General features: G+C 57.3%; 1 protein-coding gene across 1 annotated transcript; it reads left to right on the forward strand.

Annotated features, from left to right (window-relative positions):
- Window positions 1-1,996: 1,996 nt before the first annotated feature.
- On the forward strand, window positions 1,997-17,825 carry ONECUT1 (one cut homeobox 1). The gene is made up of 2 exons (XM_058811581.1): window positions 1,997-3,151; window positions 16,472-17,825. The coding sequence occupies exons 1-2, from the start codon at window positions 2,071-2,073 to the stop codon at window positions 16,762-16,764; spliced, it is 1,374 nt and encodes a 457-aa protein (XP_058667564.1). The 5' UTR covers window positions 1,997-2,070; the 3' UTR covers window positions 16,765-17,825.
- The last annotated feature ends 358 nt before the right edge of the window (window positions 17,826-18,183 follow it).

Below are 18,183 nucleotides of genomic sequence, written 5' to 3' on the forward strand. Positions count from 1 at the left end.
CCCGCTGCGGGGCGGGGGTGCGGGAGGCCGGGCCAGGCGCTCCGGTGCGAGGCACGGTCCGCACCCCGCGGCGGGGGCGCAGCTGCTCCCGCAGGCGTGGGGACGGGCAGCAGGGACGGAGCGGGGCCAGGCTCCGGCCGTGGGGCTACGAGCCGAGGCCGCCGGTGCGGTGCTTTGGGCTCAAAGCGCGGGGCCAGGGGTCTCGCTGCCTCGGTGAACCGGAGAACAGTGAGACCCCACGGGACCCCGAGCCGTGCCATTGCCCTCGCAACGAGGGGACTCTCCGCAGGCCCTGTCACTAAAGTTATGGCAATAACTCCGAGAAAAGTAACCCCAGGTGCTGCTTTCAGCTGGCAGCCATGGGGACCCTGCCCCAGGAGCGGCTCCTGTCTCTGTCCCTGCGTTCCCCGGGGACCGCTGGCAGCGGCTCCTGCCTCTTGCAAAGGAAGGGGTCTCGGAGCTCTCAGCGGAACGCGGGACGGTGACAATGACCCCGCACAGAGCCCTGCGCGGGTCCCGCGGGACGCAGCGGCTCTGCGCGCCGCCGGTGGGCTTTGCCAGGACAGGTGCTCAGCTCCTATCCCCGCTCCATGGAAAAGACACCGGGGGCCCGGCCCGAGCCCCAGCGCGGCGCAGATCTGCTCGCTGTCCCCGGGCCTGGCCACGGGGACGATAGGGACAGGCGGCTCCGCAGGGTGTCGAGAGACACCGCGGTCCCCGAGAGCGGAGCGGGGGGAAGCGGCGGGGGCCTTTGTGCGCTGCCGGCCCCGTGCCGCCCGGCTGCGGCCCCGCGGCTCGGCTCGGCTCGGCCCGTCCCTCCCGCCGCTCGGCGCCGCGCACACGCTGCACTCTGCCCGGCGTGGTTCGTTATTGTTAATGGGCGAACAATAGGCACATCTGCCCTTTCTTCCAGCATAAAGGCACCTTAGCTAACGAGGGGGGCCGGCGGGTGAGCTCGCTTGTTCTTTCTCCTCCGCCTCCTTTTCTTTCTTTTTGAAGAAAAAATAAAAGAAAACCAGCGGCATGTCCGGCTGCTGGGCGCCTCGGGACATATGCTCGCCTTGCACTGCCGGGCACGCCCGGGGTCCCGGCGGGGGCTGCAGGGGGGCGTCCCTCCCCACGCACCGCCCGGCCGGACCCGCGGCACCCCTGGCAGGGCTGCGGGAGCGGAGCCGCGGGGCCGGCCCCGGGACGCGGCGCCGTGCGGCTCCCACCGCCCATCCCCGGGCCGGGCAACGGGAAGTTTCCCCGCAGGGCACCTGAGAGGAGCGATACCGGGACAGCGTGGGCACATACGGCGGGGAGTGCGGGGGACACGGGGGGGCACGGCCCGGGGGGGCACGGCCCGGGGGCGCCGCGGGGCAGGGCGGTCCGGTGTCACCTCCGGAAGCTCCCGGTGAGGAGGCTCCGCGCTCACGGAAAACGCGGAGTCACCGAAGGGGCGGGGCGGGGCGGGTGTCCCTGGCCGGCAGCGGGGGCGGGCTCTGGGCCCTTTGTGCCCGGGGCGGGGGCCGCGGGCCCGGGGCAGCAGCGGCGGCACCTCCAGCTCTGGGCGCCGTCGCGCGGGGCTCGCCCGCTTAATAGCGGCGCTGACGTCACGGGGCGGGGCGGGGCGGGCGGGGGCGCCGCGCGCATGCGCGGTGCGGGCGGCGGCGGCGCTGCAGCACGGAGCGGAGCCGGAGCGCGGGGCAGAGACAGAGACAGAGCCATGGCTGGGGATGGCGAGGGACGCGGCCACACACCCGCCGCGGCCGCGGCTGCGGGGCCCGGCCTGAGGGAGCGGCGGCCCTAGGACCGGCCCGGCGGCGCCAGCCAGCAGCGGGAAAAAACAAATAAATACATTGCCACGAAATAAAAATTAAAAGAAAAAAAAAAAAAAAAAGAACCAACCGAAACCGGGAAAAAGCCAGCAGCCCCGGCAGCAACAGCAGCAGCAGCACCGCCGCCACCAGCCCGCAGCGCTCGCCCGCCGCCGCCGGCCCGCGGGAGCAACCGGCCGCCGCCAAGAGCTCCGGGACGCCCCGCCGCCCACCAGATAGATGTGCGGTCCCGCCGCCCGCACGGCCGACGATGAACGCGCAGCTGGCGATGGAGAACATCGGCGATCTGCACGGGGTGAGCCATGAGCCGGTGCCCGCCGCCGCCGACCTGATGAGCGGCAGCCCCCACCACCGGAGCGCCGTGGCCCACCGCGGCAGCCACCTGCCGGCCCACCCGCGCTCCATGGGCATGGCGTCCATCCTCGACGGCGGCGATTACCACCACCACCACCGGCCGCCCGAGCACGCCCTGACCGGCCCTCTGCACCCCACCATGACCATGGCCTGCGAGACACCCCCCGGCATGAGCATGAGCAGCACCTACACCACGTTAACCCCTCTGCAGCCTCTACCTCCCATCTCGACGGTCTCGGACAAGTTCCCTCACCACCACCACCACCATCACCACCATCACCATCCCCACCAGCGGATACCGGGCAACGTGAGCGGCAGCTTCACGCTCATGCGGGACGAGAGGGGTCTGGCGTCTATGAACAATCTCTACACCCCCTACCACAAGGATGTTACCGGCATGGGGCAGAGCCTCTCTCCGTTGTCTGGATCGGGCCTGGGGAGCATCCACAACTCCCAGCAAGGGCTGCCCCACTACGCTCATCCCAGTGCCACTATGCCCGCCGAGAAAATGCTCACCCCAAACGGATTTGAAGCCCACCACCCTGCCATGTTAGCCAGGCATGGCGACCAACACCTCACCCCCACCTCCGCTGGCATGGTGCCTATCAACGGGATCCCACACCACCCCCATGCCCACCTGAATGCCCAGAGCCACGGGCAGATCCTGGGCTCTGCCAGGGAGCAAAACCCTTCTGTAACTGGTTCGCAGGTCAACAGTGGAAGTAATTCAGGGCAAATGGAAGAAATCAATACCAAAGAAGTAGCTCAGAGGATCACCACCGAGCTCAAGCGGTACAGCATCCCCCAGGCTATCTTCGCCCAGAGGGTGCTGTGCCGCTCTCAAGGGACGCTCTCAGACCTGCTGAGGAACCCCAAGCCCTGGAGCAAGCTCAAATCCGGCCGGGAGACCTTCCGCAGAATGTGGAAGTGGCTCCAGGAGCCGGAGTTTCAGCGGATGTCTGCTCTGCGGCTTGCAGGTGAGCCCGCTGCGGGGTGTTCGGGGCACGGCAGCGGCAGAGCGGGGCCTCGGGCCTGGGCAGGCCGCCCCGGTCCCTGCCCGTCCCTGAAGAGCAGCACCGATCCCCGTTCCGCCACTCCATTTCTCTCCCTTGCCCTCCCTCTCCCTGCTCGGTGCGCCGGCACCGTCCTGTTCCTCAGACAAAGCCGAGCCGGGGCTCGGGGCTCGGGCAGCGCAGTGCGGCGCCCCGGCTCTCCCCGTTCCCCGGGCCAGGCTCCCTTGCCGCGGGCAGGAGATCGCCCAGCGCGCTCGGTAACGGGACGCCGCCGAAAGCCGCTCGGGCCGGCGGCAGCGCTGCCCGGAGCGCGGAGGGCGAGGCGGAAATGCTGGAATTGGCGGCTGAACCGGGCCCGCGGACGGGGTGCGGGGGAGCCCCGGTAATGCCCGCCGAGAGGAGTCGGTGCCCCTGCTTTGTGCGGGGGCGGTGGGCTCAGGTCGCGGCGGGGCTCGGGGCCCGCGTCCCGCTGGGGCTGGGTGAGCTGGGACACGCGTTTGGTTCGAATGAGCCGAGCCCGGCGGGTGAGCGGTGCCTGAGAAATGATGGTGGCTAAATTCGTTCGATTTCATTTTTTTTAACTGGTTGTAGTTATCATTAGGCCGCGCACTGTGAGTTTCGCTTGCATGTCTCTCCGTGACACGAACCGGCCGTGTCGCGGTTCCGCTGCCCCGCTGCCCGGGGCGCTCCTGAGCGGGTCCCGTATTGTCTGCTCAGAGATGGCCGTTCCGGGCCGGACCTGTGCCCTGCCACTGCCTCCCAACCCTCCCGTCTGCGCTCCGGGTGCAGAGCCCGGCTTTAATATACCGTGAGTGAGGGTTTGTTAATTAAGTGATAGGTCTCCATTAATTTGTCCCTGGAGAACGCAAGACAGTCAATCCGAGTTGGAGACAGGGTCACTGATCCGTTTCACAGACAAAAATAAGGGAAGGGCCAAATCTTTCTCCTTTCAAAAGCTCAACGGGTCTTGCGCTTTCGACTACCGAGACGGTGAGAACTTGCGAGCGTTCCCCGGGTGTGCAGGGACGCGGCTGGGCCACCCCCGTGCTCCGTGCCTGTTTTCAGTCAACCGCCTTGTTCCAGAAACCTAAAGCAGGGCTAGGAAGGGTCCGGGGCAGGGCCTCCCTCCCCGCTGTAGCTGGCCCGTAGGTGCCCGCCGGTGGAGGACGTTGCTCTCTTTGGCTTCCACTCCTGCCGAGTCGGTTTCAAAGGTCTGAGGTCTCAGAAATTGCCCTTTCCGCCTTCCCTCCCTCAGCAGCCACCCCACCAGCGAAAAACCCTCGTCTTGCTGGTGCTACCCACGAGAGAGGATGGAGTTTGTGTTTCCAATCTCCCCGTAACGATTGCTAAGGCGAACTTTCTTCGATTTGGAGCGTGTTTTTACGACAATTTGGTCGACCTGAATCTCCGCTCATTTGCATAGATCGATACTGGAAACAACCCCTCGATTCGGAGCCTGCTGGCATCCCTTCCCTGGCGCTGCCGGCCGGGGAGCTCTGCCAGCCCCGGCGGCTGCAGGCCGGGGGGGACGGAGGGACGGAGGGAAGGAGGGAGGCGGCCGTGCTCTGCCCAGCTGCCGGGTCCGGAGGGTCCCATTGTTCGCTGCTGCCCCCAGACCGCCCCTTTCTCCAGCCACCTCAGCGCTGCCCTCTCATAAACGGATCCCGGTAATCCCGTTAGAGAGACAAAGCCTCATTATTCCGCCTTCCCTTTCCGATGAAACCCCAAAGCTGGCACCTCACAGAAACGGCTTCTCCGGGGCCGAGAGGGGCTGGCAGCACGGGGGGGTCGGGATGTAGAGCATACCCCGCGTACCGGGGCTCCGGGCCGGGCCCGCACAGCTCTCCCCGCGTACCGGGGGCTCCGGGCCGGGCCCGCTGAGCTCTCCCCGCGTACCGGGGCCCCGGGCCGGGCCCGCACAGCTCTCCCCGCGTACCGGGGCCCCGGGCCGGGCCCGCTGAGCTCTCCCCGCGTACCGGGAGCTCCGGGCCGGGCCCGCACAGCTCTCCCCGCGTACCGGGGCTCCGGGCCGGGCCCGCACAGCTCTCCCCGCGTACCGGGGGCTCCGGGCCTCGCCGGGCGCTGCCCACCCGGGCTCCGGCAGCACGTGGCATTTGCATAGAGTTGCGTCCCTGTCCGTGGGGCGGTGCCGGGGCCCCCGCCCCGCCCCGCGCAGCCTGCGCGCCCCTCCGCGCCGCGCTGCCGGTTGTAAATGCATAAAGTATCGATTTTATTTTGTGCAGGTTTTAAATGTGTGATGATCTTACTAAGTGGTAAAAATCTGCCCCGATTGATATTGATGTATGAACATCAATTCAAAATAACATAAATTACTGCGGCCGACGCAAATTAAATTTCACGTCCAAATTATAACTCACTCCCGGGCGTTTAGAGAATTATCAGGTGGATAAATACCCAGAGCCGCCTTCATTTCTTCCCTTTCTGATTTCCTGCAGACAACAACCGGGAGGCAGTGAGGGGGATGCAGCCTGCTTATTTTAGGCCTCGCGGTCTCGCCTTGCACTTTATCTTGAGTATTTGCCCCTTCCAGCCGTCCCTGGGGGATTCCTACCTCCCAGATTACAGAAGCTCCGACAAATAGAAGAAAAATTGGTAGTTACATGGAAGCAGGATTGAGGTCTTGACACTTCCTGGGCTGTCTCTTGAAATGTAAGCAGAACTGCTAATTGCAAAGCTGACCTCTTCCAGCCTCCATCTTATTCATCCCATCTCCCTTCTCTTCTCTGTTCTTTTTTCCTTTGTCTGTCCCACTCTCTCTCTATCACTGAATATTTATCTATTTGACTGTCTCTCTATTAGTTTTCCCTCCCTCTCTCTCGCCTTCATTGACATTTGGAAGGGCTGTGAAGGGAGCCGAAAAAATAAATACAATTAAAAGAAAAAGTACATCCCTTCTGCAGCCTGCTGGGATTTGAGGCTGAATTCATCTCAGTTTGTTGGATTTTTTCCCATGTGTGTGAGAAAGAAAGAGGAAACAGGAGAGGATAAAGGAAGAAAAAACCGCGACTTTGTCTTGTTCAGGAAAAAATAATCTGCTTCGAGCCATTCATTGTTGGAGCTGCGACTGCCCGCCGGCCTCGCTCGGGAGGAAGGGTAGCGCCCGGGGAAAACGCGGCAGAAACACAATTTGTGAAGGCGCCAGAGGGGTGTAAGGGAGCCCGAGGTTCTTTAGAATCCACTGCCGGAGGTTGTCCTTCGCCATGTGCGCCCTCTGAGCGGGCTCGTCCCGAAGGTTCCCCGTGGGGCTCCCCGAGCGGGGCAGCAGCGGGAGGCACCGAGGGGACCCCGCGCTCGCCCGCGGCTCTCAGGAGGGGACAGCCCGTCCCTCCAAAGCTGCTCCATGTTTGCCCGCGACCTGACTGCTATTTTTCATAGCTGCACCTCTTTTCCTCCACTCCTCTTCTCCTTTCTCCCTCCCGATGTGAATCCTGGCTAAGCTGAAGCCTTGGGAAGCCGGCGAGAAATTCTCGCCAAATTAACTGTAAAGAAATCGATGGAGTAATCAGAGCGTTTTCCACATTAAATATGAAATCTAATGACGCCGTTTGCACTTCTCGCCCGCCGCCGCCCCCGAGCGCACCGGGAAGGTCTGGGCCGCCCCGGCCCCGGTGGCCTCATTAGGGGCTGTTTAATATTTACCCTGCGGGCACTTTGCATAAAGGCGTTTGCATCAGGGAGGCGGGGGGCATCGACCGGGGCCTTCACCGGCGACACTCCGAGCGCGGACCGGGCCCGGGGGAGAGGCCCTGCCCCTCCCGACCCTGCGGGCCGCCCGGACGGGACAGCTCGGGCCTGGCTCGGCGCACCTCGGGCCGTGACAGCGGCCGCGCTGCTGCTGCTTGGGCCGAGGCAAGGGACCCGGAGGGATCGGAGGGTGGGAGAGCGCCCGGAGCAGCCGTGCCCGGTGCACAGCCGGGGCAGCGCTGGGGCGCGCTTGTTTGCCGGCCGTGTCCTTCGGCGGGATTGATTTACAGCCGCGTTTGCCCTTCGTTAATGTTTGCCCAGCGGGAGGAGGAGCGGGGCCGGGCGAGCCGCGTTCCTCCGCACCGGGCCGGGCCCGTCCTGGCACAGCCCCCGCCCCTCGGCGCTGCTCGACCCCGCCGTGTGTTCGTGCGTGCGTTCGCCGCTGTTTGTTTGTTTTAATTAGCGCCGCGTGGCGGGGCGGCACCCGGGGCCGTGCCCGCTCCCACCCTCGCTGCCGTTTGAATCCAGCAGCCTCAAATCAGGGCTGGTGCCGCCCGTGGGTGCCGCCGGGGCCGCCCCGGGTCACACAGCCGGGCTGCGGGCGCGGTGCCCGCCCCGACCCGCCGGGGCCATCGCGCCGTCCGCAGCCATCGCCGGTCGCCCCTCGGTTCCCGGGGGTTCTGCGCCATCTACTGACGGCCAGCGGGCGGGAGCGGCCCCGCCGGACCGGGCACCCGCCCGCACCGGGCACCGGGCAGCGGCGGGGAGCGCTGTGAGCGGAGGGCCCCGCGCCGCCACCGGGCTGGCTCCGCGCGGGACGAGTGAAGCCCTGCTGGAGTTCAGCACCACGAACAGCGGCCGCCGGCACTGCCCGGCCCCAGCTCCGCCTCCCGCCCCGCTCCCGGGCGAGCCCCGCGGCCGCCGGGGCCGGGCCAGCCCCTCCCGGCTCATGGACGAGGCCGCCCGGGCGCAGGTGCTTGCTGAGCCTCCCCACGGCTGCCGGCCCCGATGGGGAGCGGCACCGCATCGATTGTCCGTAGCTGCAGCCGGCAATTAGCGCCGCGGTGCTGCGGCCAGCGCCGGGCCGAGCGCACGGGCTGCCCGCGGCGGGGGCGGCTCGGCTCCCGGCAGCACAGAGCCCGGGGGCCCTGTTTTGGGCATGAGTGCCTGCGAACTGCGTGGCCAGAGGGGAGCGAGCTTCCCCCAGCACGGTAACTGAGCCAGAGGGGTCGGGGTGCCCCAGGAGGAGAGGAGAGGTGAGTGGCACCGGGATTGTGCCCGCCGCAGGTGACACCGGTAGGGAGCCCGCGCTCCTGCGGGTGCTCAGCTGGGTTCTGTGCGATCTGCCTTGTACATAGCCAGGAAGGAACGTGATAATCAGATTGAGACAAAATCATCTGGAAATCATAGGCCAGGTATGCTCCGGTGCCTGGCTTTGCCCATACCTGCATTAACCCACCGCTCCGGCTCTGCCTCGGGCAGCCCTCACCTGCCCCTGTAGCCGGAGGGTCCGCATGAACTCCACACGAGGGACGAGAACTCCGGGAGTTCTGAGGTGACTGGAGAGTAGGAGCCGTTGCTGAGGTGCTGGTGAATTTCACCTGGAGACTGCAGGCATCGAGGGGAGCTTTTCCTGAGGACCGACCGGGACCCAGCACGGCCGCGTGTCGGGCGCTTCCATGATCAAATCGATAAATGTAGATTCGCGTTTCAGACATAAATCTACCTGGATTAATCATACCCGGACTGAGAAGTGACCGATGCTGACAGACTCTCTTTGAAGCGCAGCTGACTTGAGCCGTTTTGGTTAAGAAGAAATCAGTTTTATGATGCTGAAAGATTAATTTGTAGGAACTATTTATTAACGGAACAGTAGTTTTCCTTTCCCCCCTCCCCTCACTTTAGGGCGATAGGAAGCCTCAGTGGTGACATTTTCCGTGCAGCCCAAACGGAATTAAAGCTCGATGGACGGCTGCTGTTCCGCAGGGCTGCGGGCAGCGCCGCGGGGCGCAGAGCGCGGCTGGTGGGGCTGAAAATGCTGCTGCTTCCCATAAAGTAGTGAATTGGATGGCACAGGGGGCTCTTCCTAAACTCTTGGGTGCAGAAACCCACTGAAGTGAGCCCGAGCTCAGGTTTTGGATGTTTTTAGGGTGCAGAATTCTGCTCTCATTGTCACACGCATTAGAAACCCGTCGGTAAGAACTGAGCCACAGGCGGGAGAGTTGCCCGCAGCCCCTTTTCCCCCGTTTCCCCCCGCACAGGCAGGTTCCCAAACGGCTTCCTTAATGTCCTCCCCAGCCGGAGAAACTCCTTTATGCCATCACTGACTCATTTCTCCTTTATTTGAAACATATCTCGTTATTTTGAAAAAATTGGAATTGACGGAGAACTAAAAAATTGGAGCCGGGGAAGCGGCAGCCTGTAGGAGCGGAACCAGAGAAACGACCTGAGTTTTTCAGTGAATCCGGCCATACTCAATGTTGCAGTGAAGCTTTTGCGTCGTTTCCAGCGCTCAGAAACTCAATTTTCGGCTGCTGTAGCAAAGTCTCTGCCTGGGGATGCGGGAGGGGGCGGAACGTGCCGGAGTCAGCCCCCGAACGCCGCGGAGGCTCACAGGGGGATTCGCTCGCACACTCGGGGCCGGGGCCAGCGGGGCGGGCGCGGGGTCTGTCCCGCGGGGCGGGCCGGGGGCGGGACACGCGGAGGGCGTGGAGGGCACGGCCAGGTGCGCACGGGCGGTGCTGCCCGGCCGGGGGGCCGGCCCGCGTAGGCGGGGCGCGGCGCATAAGCGGGGCAGAGCAGAGCACGAACGGGCGGCGTTTTCCGGCTTGCGCTATGCGGAGTGCAGCGGAACGGAACGGCTGGCTCTCCCCAGCGGGATGCCGTGCCTTGGTGAGGAGCCCAGGGCGCGGAGCGTGAGCCCTCGGCGTGCTGTGATGCCTTAGGGAGGGAACCTGCGGTGCGCTGTGGCCCCCGCGGTGCAGTGGGATGCGGTGCTGAGCTCCGCGGTGCGGTGGGATGTGATGCCATGCCGCGGGATGTGGTACGGTCCCCGCTGTGGGGTGCGGTGTGATGCGGCGCGGAGCCCCGCGATGCGGTGGGATGCGGTATTATGCGGTGCGGTGCTATGGGATGCGGCGCGGAGGCCCGCGGTGCAATGGGACGCGATGCGGTGCGGTGGGGTGCGGTATCGTGCGGTGCGGTACCGCGGGATGCGTACCCGGGCCCCGCGGTGGGATGCGGTACCGTGCGCTGGGATGCGGTACCGTGCGCTGGGATGCGGTACCGTGCGGTGCGGTACCGGGGGCTGGGATGCGGTACCGGGGGCTGGGATGCGGTACCGGGGGCTGGGGTGCGGTACCGGGGGCTGGGGTGCGGTACCGTGCGCTGGGGTGCGGTACCGTGCGGTGCGGTACCGGGGGCTGGGATGCGGTACCGTGCGGTGCGGTACCGGGGGCTGGGATGCGGTACCGTGCGGTGCGGTACCGTGCGGTGCGGTACCGTGCGCTGGGGTGCGGTGCCGTGCGGTACCGCGGGATGCGCACCCGGCCCCCCGCGCTCCTCCCGCGGCGCTCCCGTGGCGCGGAGCGGGCGCCCCCACGCGGCCGGGGCCCGCCGGTGCCGCTGCGGCGCGGGGCGGGGGCCGGGCCCGGCTGACGCGGTTAAAATATTGATGTAGTCGCAAAAATCGTTCATTAAGGCAATTTAATCTTTGCTATTAAATGTCCTTTCAATTCATTTGAGGTAATTAAGATGCAGTTTAAGTGATTAAATTCTAATTACTTATGCTACGCTAAGAAATATTTGTCACACTAATATGGTTAACTAAAGAGCCGGCTAAAGAATTTTAACGTTTGCTTTAAATGATATCGCAGAGAAATCAGGTGCTTTCCCCTGATTGATCCACTTAGCACCACATTGTGTAACGGTGATGTCAGTTTGCTGAAGCGGTTGCAGATCCATCAACACCGAGTTTGTGTAAACCCCTGAATCCCAACTGCCGAGTCAGCACTCCTCAGCAAGATTCACTTCATTATTCCAGGGGCAGCAAATTAAGGTCACTCATTTTAATACAGTGCCCAGGAGTGAGATGTTTACTGTTCTGGCTCAGCTGGGATCTGTATGTTGGTGGGGTGATGTCATCCTGTGAGCTTCCCATACACACAAAGGTATTTTCATCCCTTTTGATGTTATGAAACAACAAAAGAGTATTCCTTGGATTTGATGGCAGAGAAAAGAGACACAGATCAGAAGATCTCTGGGCATATGGAGACACCTATACCCTGAATAAGTGTAAATGCAAATCACTAGAGAAACAAGTGCCAAATGCTGAATAATGTCAGGATTAAAAAGAGAGAATTTAGTGTGGGCTTACATTTCAGAGTAGACCACGCTCTTTTCATTTGACAGGAGAAAGCTTTGGGGAGCAACCTGTGTCCCAGGTGGACTTTCATCCCTGAAAGCTGTGCAGGGCCTTGCCCCACAGTGGGCTGGAGCTGAGGGAGATGCTCTCCCAAGCCTCAGTGCTGTCTGTGACCTGCTATGAGCTGCCTCCATGAGTGGAGGCTCTCTCACAGAATGCCTTTCCAGAGGGGTTCCATTTCCCAAGCACCTTTGAGGAACCTGGGGCAGTGCAGGGGACCACTACACTGTGATGTACCAGAGTGAATGTCACCCAGCAGTTGTGGTTATTATTCAGGTGAAACAGATTTGCTTGGGTTTAGTTCATGTGAGGACATCTAACCCTCAGGTAGCCTGTGTCTCCTATGTCCTTTTATTTTGTTTTCATATGCCCCCAAATATGAAGGTTTTGATAATTGGGAAAGGTCTATTGTTTGTGTGTCTCTCTGCAAGCCCCAGAGGTGTTATTCATGTGATAAGGATGCAACTTATCACACTTTATTGTGAGTTATTGGCACCATGAATTTACCATAAGCTTTTGGCTACTGGTTTCCACTGAGCTGTTGTACCCAGTGTGATTAGAACCATCTGTGATGGCCAAAGTCCTCCAGCAGTTTCTGCTCTTGAGGAAGCAGAAACACAGCTGCTTTCTGCACCAGAAGGTAGAGCCTCCTACAGAAGAATATCCTTCAGGATATTCTCCAGTCAATACCAGTGAAGCTTTGACTCTCCACACGTTATTGGATACTGTGTGGTGTTTCAAAACTAGAAGCAGGTGATTTGGAAAGGGGTTCCTAGGTGGATGCAGTTCAGACTGTAGCTGAGCTTTCTGGACCTGACACAGCAGAGATTAGAAAATACATGTAAAGAGAGACTTCTAAAAGGACTGTCTTTAAGACAGTCCTGTACACACAAGGTTGGGGTAACTAAAGGACTTCTGCAGGAGGAGGGGTAAAAGACATCATCTCATACAAGGCACTTGGTGGCCATCAAGTAATGGTGGCTTTGGCCTGACTGTGCCTGTGTGGGCACAGCTCTCTGAGACCCCAAATCCACCATCTGCCTCCGTGTCTGCACCCCTGCATGCCCTGTCAGAGCTTGTTCTGCGCTGGCACCACAGTGGCCACCAGCTGAGCAATGCCTCTCCCAGGGAGAGTTCCCTTCTGACACCAAAAGCAGCCACAGGGCTTGGGGCAGGGCTTGCCCAAGTAAAATTCTCCATTGTTGTTCCCTCTGCTGCAGTGACAGTCTTCCAGAAAAGCAGCCAGCAGAACTTGTGGTGATATTTTACTTTGTTCACAAACCAAATGAGAACCCATGGGAAATTAGGTTTATTGAGAGCATCACCAGTTTTATTCTTTGCTTCTGTTTTTTTAGAAAGGAAAACTGGAGTTTGCCAGAAACAGCAAGGCACGTGTGTGCACACCACATGCATAGTAATCAGGGGTTTTTCCTTCAATTTTAAAAAGAAATCCATCCTCTAGGGATGAAACATTAGATCAAGCATCAGAGTTAACACCTGAGCTTACTATAATCTTGACTTTTACACTGACTGAATAATGCCATTTATATCACAGGTAGGCAAAACATCCTCTTCACTGTCGTGACCTAAAGATGCAATTAGTGCATTTTCATAGGGGAAAGGGTCCTGTTCCCACCCCTGGCAGGGCAGAGCTGCAGCTGGGGCTGCAGGGGGGTGCCAGCAGGCCGTGGGGCTGCAGAGGTGGAGCCCATTTCTGCTCCATGCCCAGGCTCCTGGGCCTCCCTGGCATGCACAGACCTCACAGGGCCTGGCAAGTTTGCTTGAGCAAATCCCTCGGGTGCCTTAGACGGAACAAAGGGAGGCAAAAATAGATTGATGGGTTGTGTCAGGAGAATTGCAAGTGTCAAAAATATCTGTTGCTCAGGGCAGAGGAAGATGGAAGTGACTGGGAGAGGCCAGAGTTCAGGACTGGATTTATAAGGCTCCTTCTGGCACTGATAATATTACATTGTCATATCTGCACGTGTGCTGCCAGAGTCAGGGCGACTCTTCCTTTATCCTCTGCTTTTCTTTTTTCTTAAAGGCTTTTTCAAAAGGCATCACATGGAGCATTGCTCAGCTGGGGCACCCTGGAGACAAAGAACAGGGCTCCTGCAGCAGGCAGTGAGGGCAGGGAGCCTGCAGGTGTGTCCTGGGGAGGTGCACACCTCCAGGGAGCACAGCACCCTGCAAAGCACCTGAATCCAGGTTCTGTGCTCTGGGAGAGGGTCCTCTCACAGTGCTCAAGGGCAGGGGCACGAGAAGGACATCAGTGCAAATTACTGTTATTATCTTCTGCTGTGTAAGATAAAAGAGAGATGGAGTGTGTGATAAATCGCTGTGAGGACAGGCTCTGGTGTTTTTCCAAAAAAAAACCATTTCAGCTGACATCTCTGACCTCAATGGACATTAGGGGAGGCCCTGGCACTAGGGTAGGAGCTGGCCTGAGCAGGCACAGCTGCTCTGCCTGGGCATGGCCTGGCTCAGACAGCCTGGCAGCCCCACCTTGCCAGGCCCATCTCTGTGCCTGCTCTGCATCCACTCTCCTGTTGGAGCAGATTTTATCCCGTGGTGTGCATTTGTTCTCTGGCGAGCTGGAAGCTACAATTTATTATTAAAATTGATTGGCTCCAGTGCAGGGAAAACGATCGCAAGGAAACCCTATTACAGTTTTTCATTATCACTATTATTTATTTTTAAGTGCTATTAATATTCCTGAGCCTGGACAAGGCAGAAGATGAGAGGTGCTATCCACTCCTGCTGCTCACAACCTGAGCCTGGCAGTGCAAGGGCTCCTCGAACAATTGAGTGTGTTGGGAAATTTTTGCTCTCAATCTGCCTCTGGCAAATACTAATGGAAATAGAGCTGAAAATAGTTGCAAAAAAAGTAAAATAGGCTTATTTGTATCATTGACTGGATAGGTTTTATTTTTTCTCCCTAGTAATGAGCTATTTTTTCTTACCTCTGTGATGTCACTAGCATTAATTAAGAGGGTTTTGATACAATTAAAGTTGAGGAACAAGGTATGTTGTAGCTCTTGGGACACTCTCCATGGAAATAATTGTTCAGGAATACTACATTTCAGGAAATGAGCACAAGTTCAGGAAGACAATGCGTTATGCAAACTAGTTTCCCAATAGATGGTTGTTTTTTTGTTATTCCCTGCTATTTCAGAGAGCTCATGTAGCAGCTTGTGGTCGAAGCCCCAGAGGCTCCCATCACTAATTGAGCTGGCTCTGCACCTACTGCTGTGGCTGTCATTTGTGATGTGGTGATTCACACTGAAGCATTGCACAGCGCTGACTCGGATCACGCTAGCTGTGCCATTAGGATTTTGTGACAAATTGTGATCTGGATGGAGTATCTAGGCAGAAGATGGAATTTGTGTAGCCTTTGAGAAAGGGAGGTGTAAAGCAGCATGAGCAGAAATGAAGCACAGTAAATGTTGTCTGCACTTGGTTTGTCTTCTTTTCTGCCTGAGCCTGTTAGCAGGGGCAGCCAGAGCTGGAGGCTGAGGCTGTTGTAAAGCTGAGCTCCTGCAGCTGCTCTCCCAGGAATTTCTGATTATGGTCAGAGATAAATAAAAGACTGAAATGCTGTTGGTATCCTCATTCTGAATATGTGGCAGAAAATAACAGACTATTCTTGAAAAAGCATTTTTAACCCTTGGTTTGCCCATGTCAGCCTCCAGTGGGGATGCAGATTATTTCAGCAGGAACCAATCCCCACAGTGAATTCAGCAGTTTGGCTTCAGTAGGGTCTCGTGCATCAGGAAATCCGGTTTTTAGCCCAGAAGCTCCACAGTGGTTTAGAGGTCAGGATGTAACTTCAAAGTATTCTTCAAAGGCTTTCAGATAAAAATACCTGTAGGAGATGTGAGCTTGGCAGCCCAGTCTATTTGATTGATGTGTGATTTCTCAGGAGAGAGTATGTGGCTGGAATATATATTGCTGGGGACATTTTCAAAAGCCTCTCCTCAGAGGGGACTGAGCCACCAGTGCCTTGGTCCCTGCCTGGGCCAGCACAAGGAGCCCTCACAGCTCTGGGCTCCTGATTTGTGCAGTTCCCATTTCTCCTGATCTGTGCAGTTCCCATTTCTCAGGTACAAAAGGTGGATGACTGCTTTTATACCTCCCATGAGCAACGAATCCCTCATGCCAGGGCCAGCTCTTGATAGTAATACAAGCTGCAGAAAGGACCTTTGCAAAGTAATTTGTTGTTTTCATTCCAATAATCATGCTGTAAGTAGAGATCCTGCACAAAATTCTTCATGTAGTCAGTACTGATCTCCACAGAAGCCAGGACTAGACAGACCCAGAGAAAGAACATTCATATTGCCTTCAGAAACACATCTCTCAATCAGAATTAAAGGACATTGTCAGAGAATGAAGGGAAACAGACAGCTTCAGAGCATTTTAAAAGTGAGATGGAGGAATCTGGCCTCCCAAGGAAGCTTTTATCCTGGCAACATGCTAAGATGAGCTGGCACACGGTCAAAGGCTGACAGAGGGATCTGGGAGTCTCCCTCACATCCCATCAGATCCTGCCTGGAATGTGCTCTGGGAGGCAGATTGCAAATTGCAAGCACCCTTTATTAATGTAGAGCAAAATAACATTCTCAAAGGGAAAGAAGGGATGATTAGATGAAATAAGGAGCAATTCCAAAATGAAGATTTTCTATACCATTGTTTTTCATGACAAAACACATTTATTTTGTTCAGAATTCATCTGGCCTGTAATACTGCAGTAGCACCCTGCTTTCTCATAGTTCCTTAATTCTCAGTCAACAAAAAGCTACAGAAATGGATTGAAAGCAGCTAATAATGGTGGAAAGTATGACCAAGATTAACTTTAGAGTTCCCTGAAATTCCACTCTACCTCCTAGAGATATTAAATAGTTCTCAGCACTAATGGGTAGTATCAAAATGTAAGTTCTCAGTAAAAGCATTTGCTGAGTTTTGACAACAACAAAGATATTTTCTAACTTTTATTCCTTATACTAGTAATAGTTTATAATGAGTTAGAGATGTAAATGTCCCACATCCTGTCCAAACTCAGAAGCTGACATGAACAGTCCTTTTTCCCTGATTTGCCCTGCACTGTGCTCCCCCACTGCTCTGGCAGCCCCCTCTAATTGTGCTCCCCTCTCTTGCAGCGTGCAAGAGGAAAGAACAGGAGCACGGCAAGGACAGAGGGAACACGCCCAAGAAGCCTCGGCTGGTCTTCACCGACGTCCAGCGTCGAACTCTACATGCAATATTCAAGGAGAACAAGCGTCCGTCCAAAGAGTTACAAATCACCATTTCCCAGCAGCTCGGGTTGGAGCTGAGCACCGTCAGCAACTTTTTCATGAATGCACGGAGGAGGAGTCTGGATAAGTGGCAAGACGAGGGCAGCTCCAATTCAGGCAACTCATCTTCTTCATCAAGCACTTGTACCAAAGCATGAAGGAATAACCACAAACTGAAACCTCGGTGGAAAAGCTTTAAAAAATAAATAAATAAATAAAATAAAGACAGACCAGGACCTCAAAATAGCAGGTTTATACTTAAAACTATTTGAAAAAAAAATATTTATAAGTCCAAAGAAACCAAAGACTTATTTCACCTGCATTATGACTTTGTTCTAAGACACACACTTTAGTAGGATGACGACTTGCAAAAAAAACAGAGAGGAAGAAGGAAGTGAAATGGAGGGAACGGAACGGAAAGCAAAGAGAAGAGGAACAGACCACTGGTCTCACACCTTTGCCCATCATCATCCTCACCGTACTTGGCTGTGTAGTGGTTTGGAGCATAGTGATTTCCTGTCATTGAGCAGACATCTCTTTGGATACAGCTCTTCACGGCCACAGCAGTTGCCATGGAGGTGTCAGTGTGTCCATCCTGCGTGCACCCAGTGGGTAGGGACTTAGGGCTGGTCTCCAGAGAGGGCTGTGCCAGGGCATGGCCCCCAGAGCGTGGAGTCGTCTGAATTCCTTGGAACGGTAGTGTGATTTTTGCTGTTTCACTGTTTGAACTTGGCTGGTGCAATGCCTCGAAACAAGTTCAAACTAGGCAAAGAAATTTTGAATGGTACCTAAACCAGTGCATTCTCTTTGTTTGTTAAGGAATGTTCAGATTTAAAAAAAGGAAAACTATTCCATCCATAAAAAAAAAATCGACTAGCTACCAAAGAACACATTTAATAATTGTATTGCAGGTATTTTATTGCAATGATTTTAATATTCCAAAGCTATTTTTACACAAATACTATGTAGAGTTATAGGTATAAACTAATCTAACTGTATAACACATAAAACTTGTAATCAAGACTGTTATTTGCAATTAGTAAAACCACATTATCGTTTCTTTCTGTGATTGGCAAGAAAGAATGTCACCCGAGGAGAGCACGGGAACCAGAACGGGATGCTGCTTCCATTGAACTCAGTGAGCCCTTTCCTCACTGACTCCAACGGGAGCACAAGAGGGAGCCGCGTGTGGCACTCTGCGTGTGGCACTCTGCGTGTGGCACTCTGTGCGTGACACCCCGTGTGGCACTCTGCGTGTGGCACTCTGTGCGTGACACCCCGTGTGGCACTCTGTGCGTGACACCCCGTGTGGCACTCTGCGTGTGGCACTCTGTGCGTGACACCCCGTGTGGCACTCTGTGTGTGGCACTGTCCCCAGGCGTGTCCCGGCTGTGGCCCGGTGCAGCCGCGCTCCAGCGTGGCTCAGCTCTGCCATCTAGCCTGCGAACAGGGGACCTGAGGCGCTCGGGATGCAAAAATGAAAGGAATTGAGGGATGCAAAACCGCAGGGCTCAGCGTGTGATCAATACTCATTGACATTAGCGAGCTTTTTTTTACCTATCGACTTTACCAGGCGA

This window comes from Ammospiza caudacuta, chromosome 10 (assembly GCF_027887145.1).
Source record: "Ammospiza caudacuta isolate bAmmCau1 chromosome 10, bAmmCau1.pri, whole genome shotgun sequence".
Taxonomy (NCBI): domain Eukaryota; kingdom Metazoa; phylum Chordata; class Aves; order Passeriformes; family Passerellidae; genus Ammospiza; species Ammospiza caudacuta.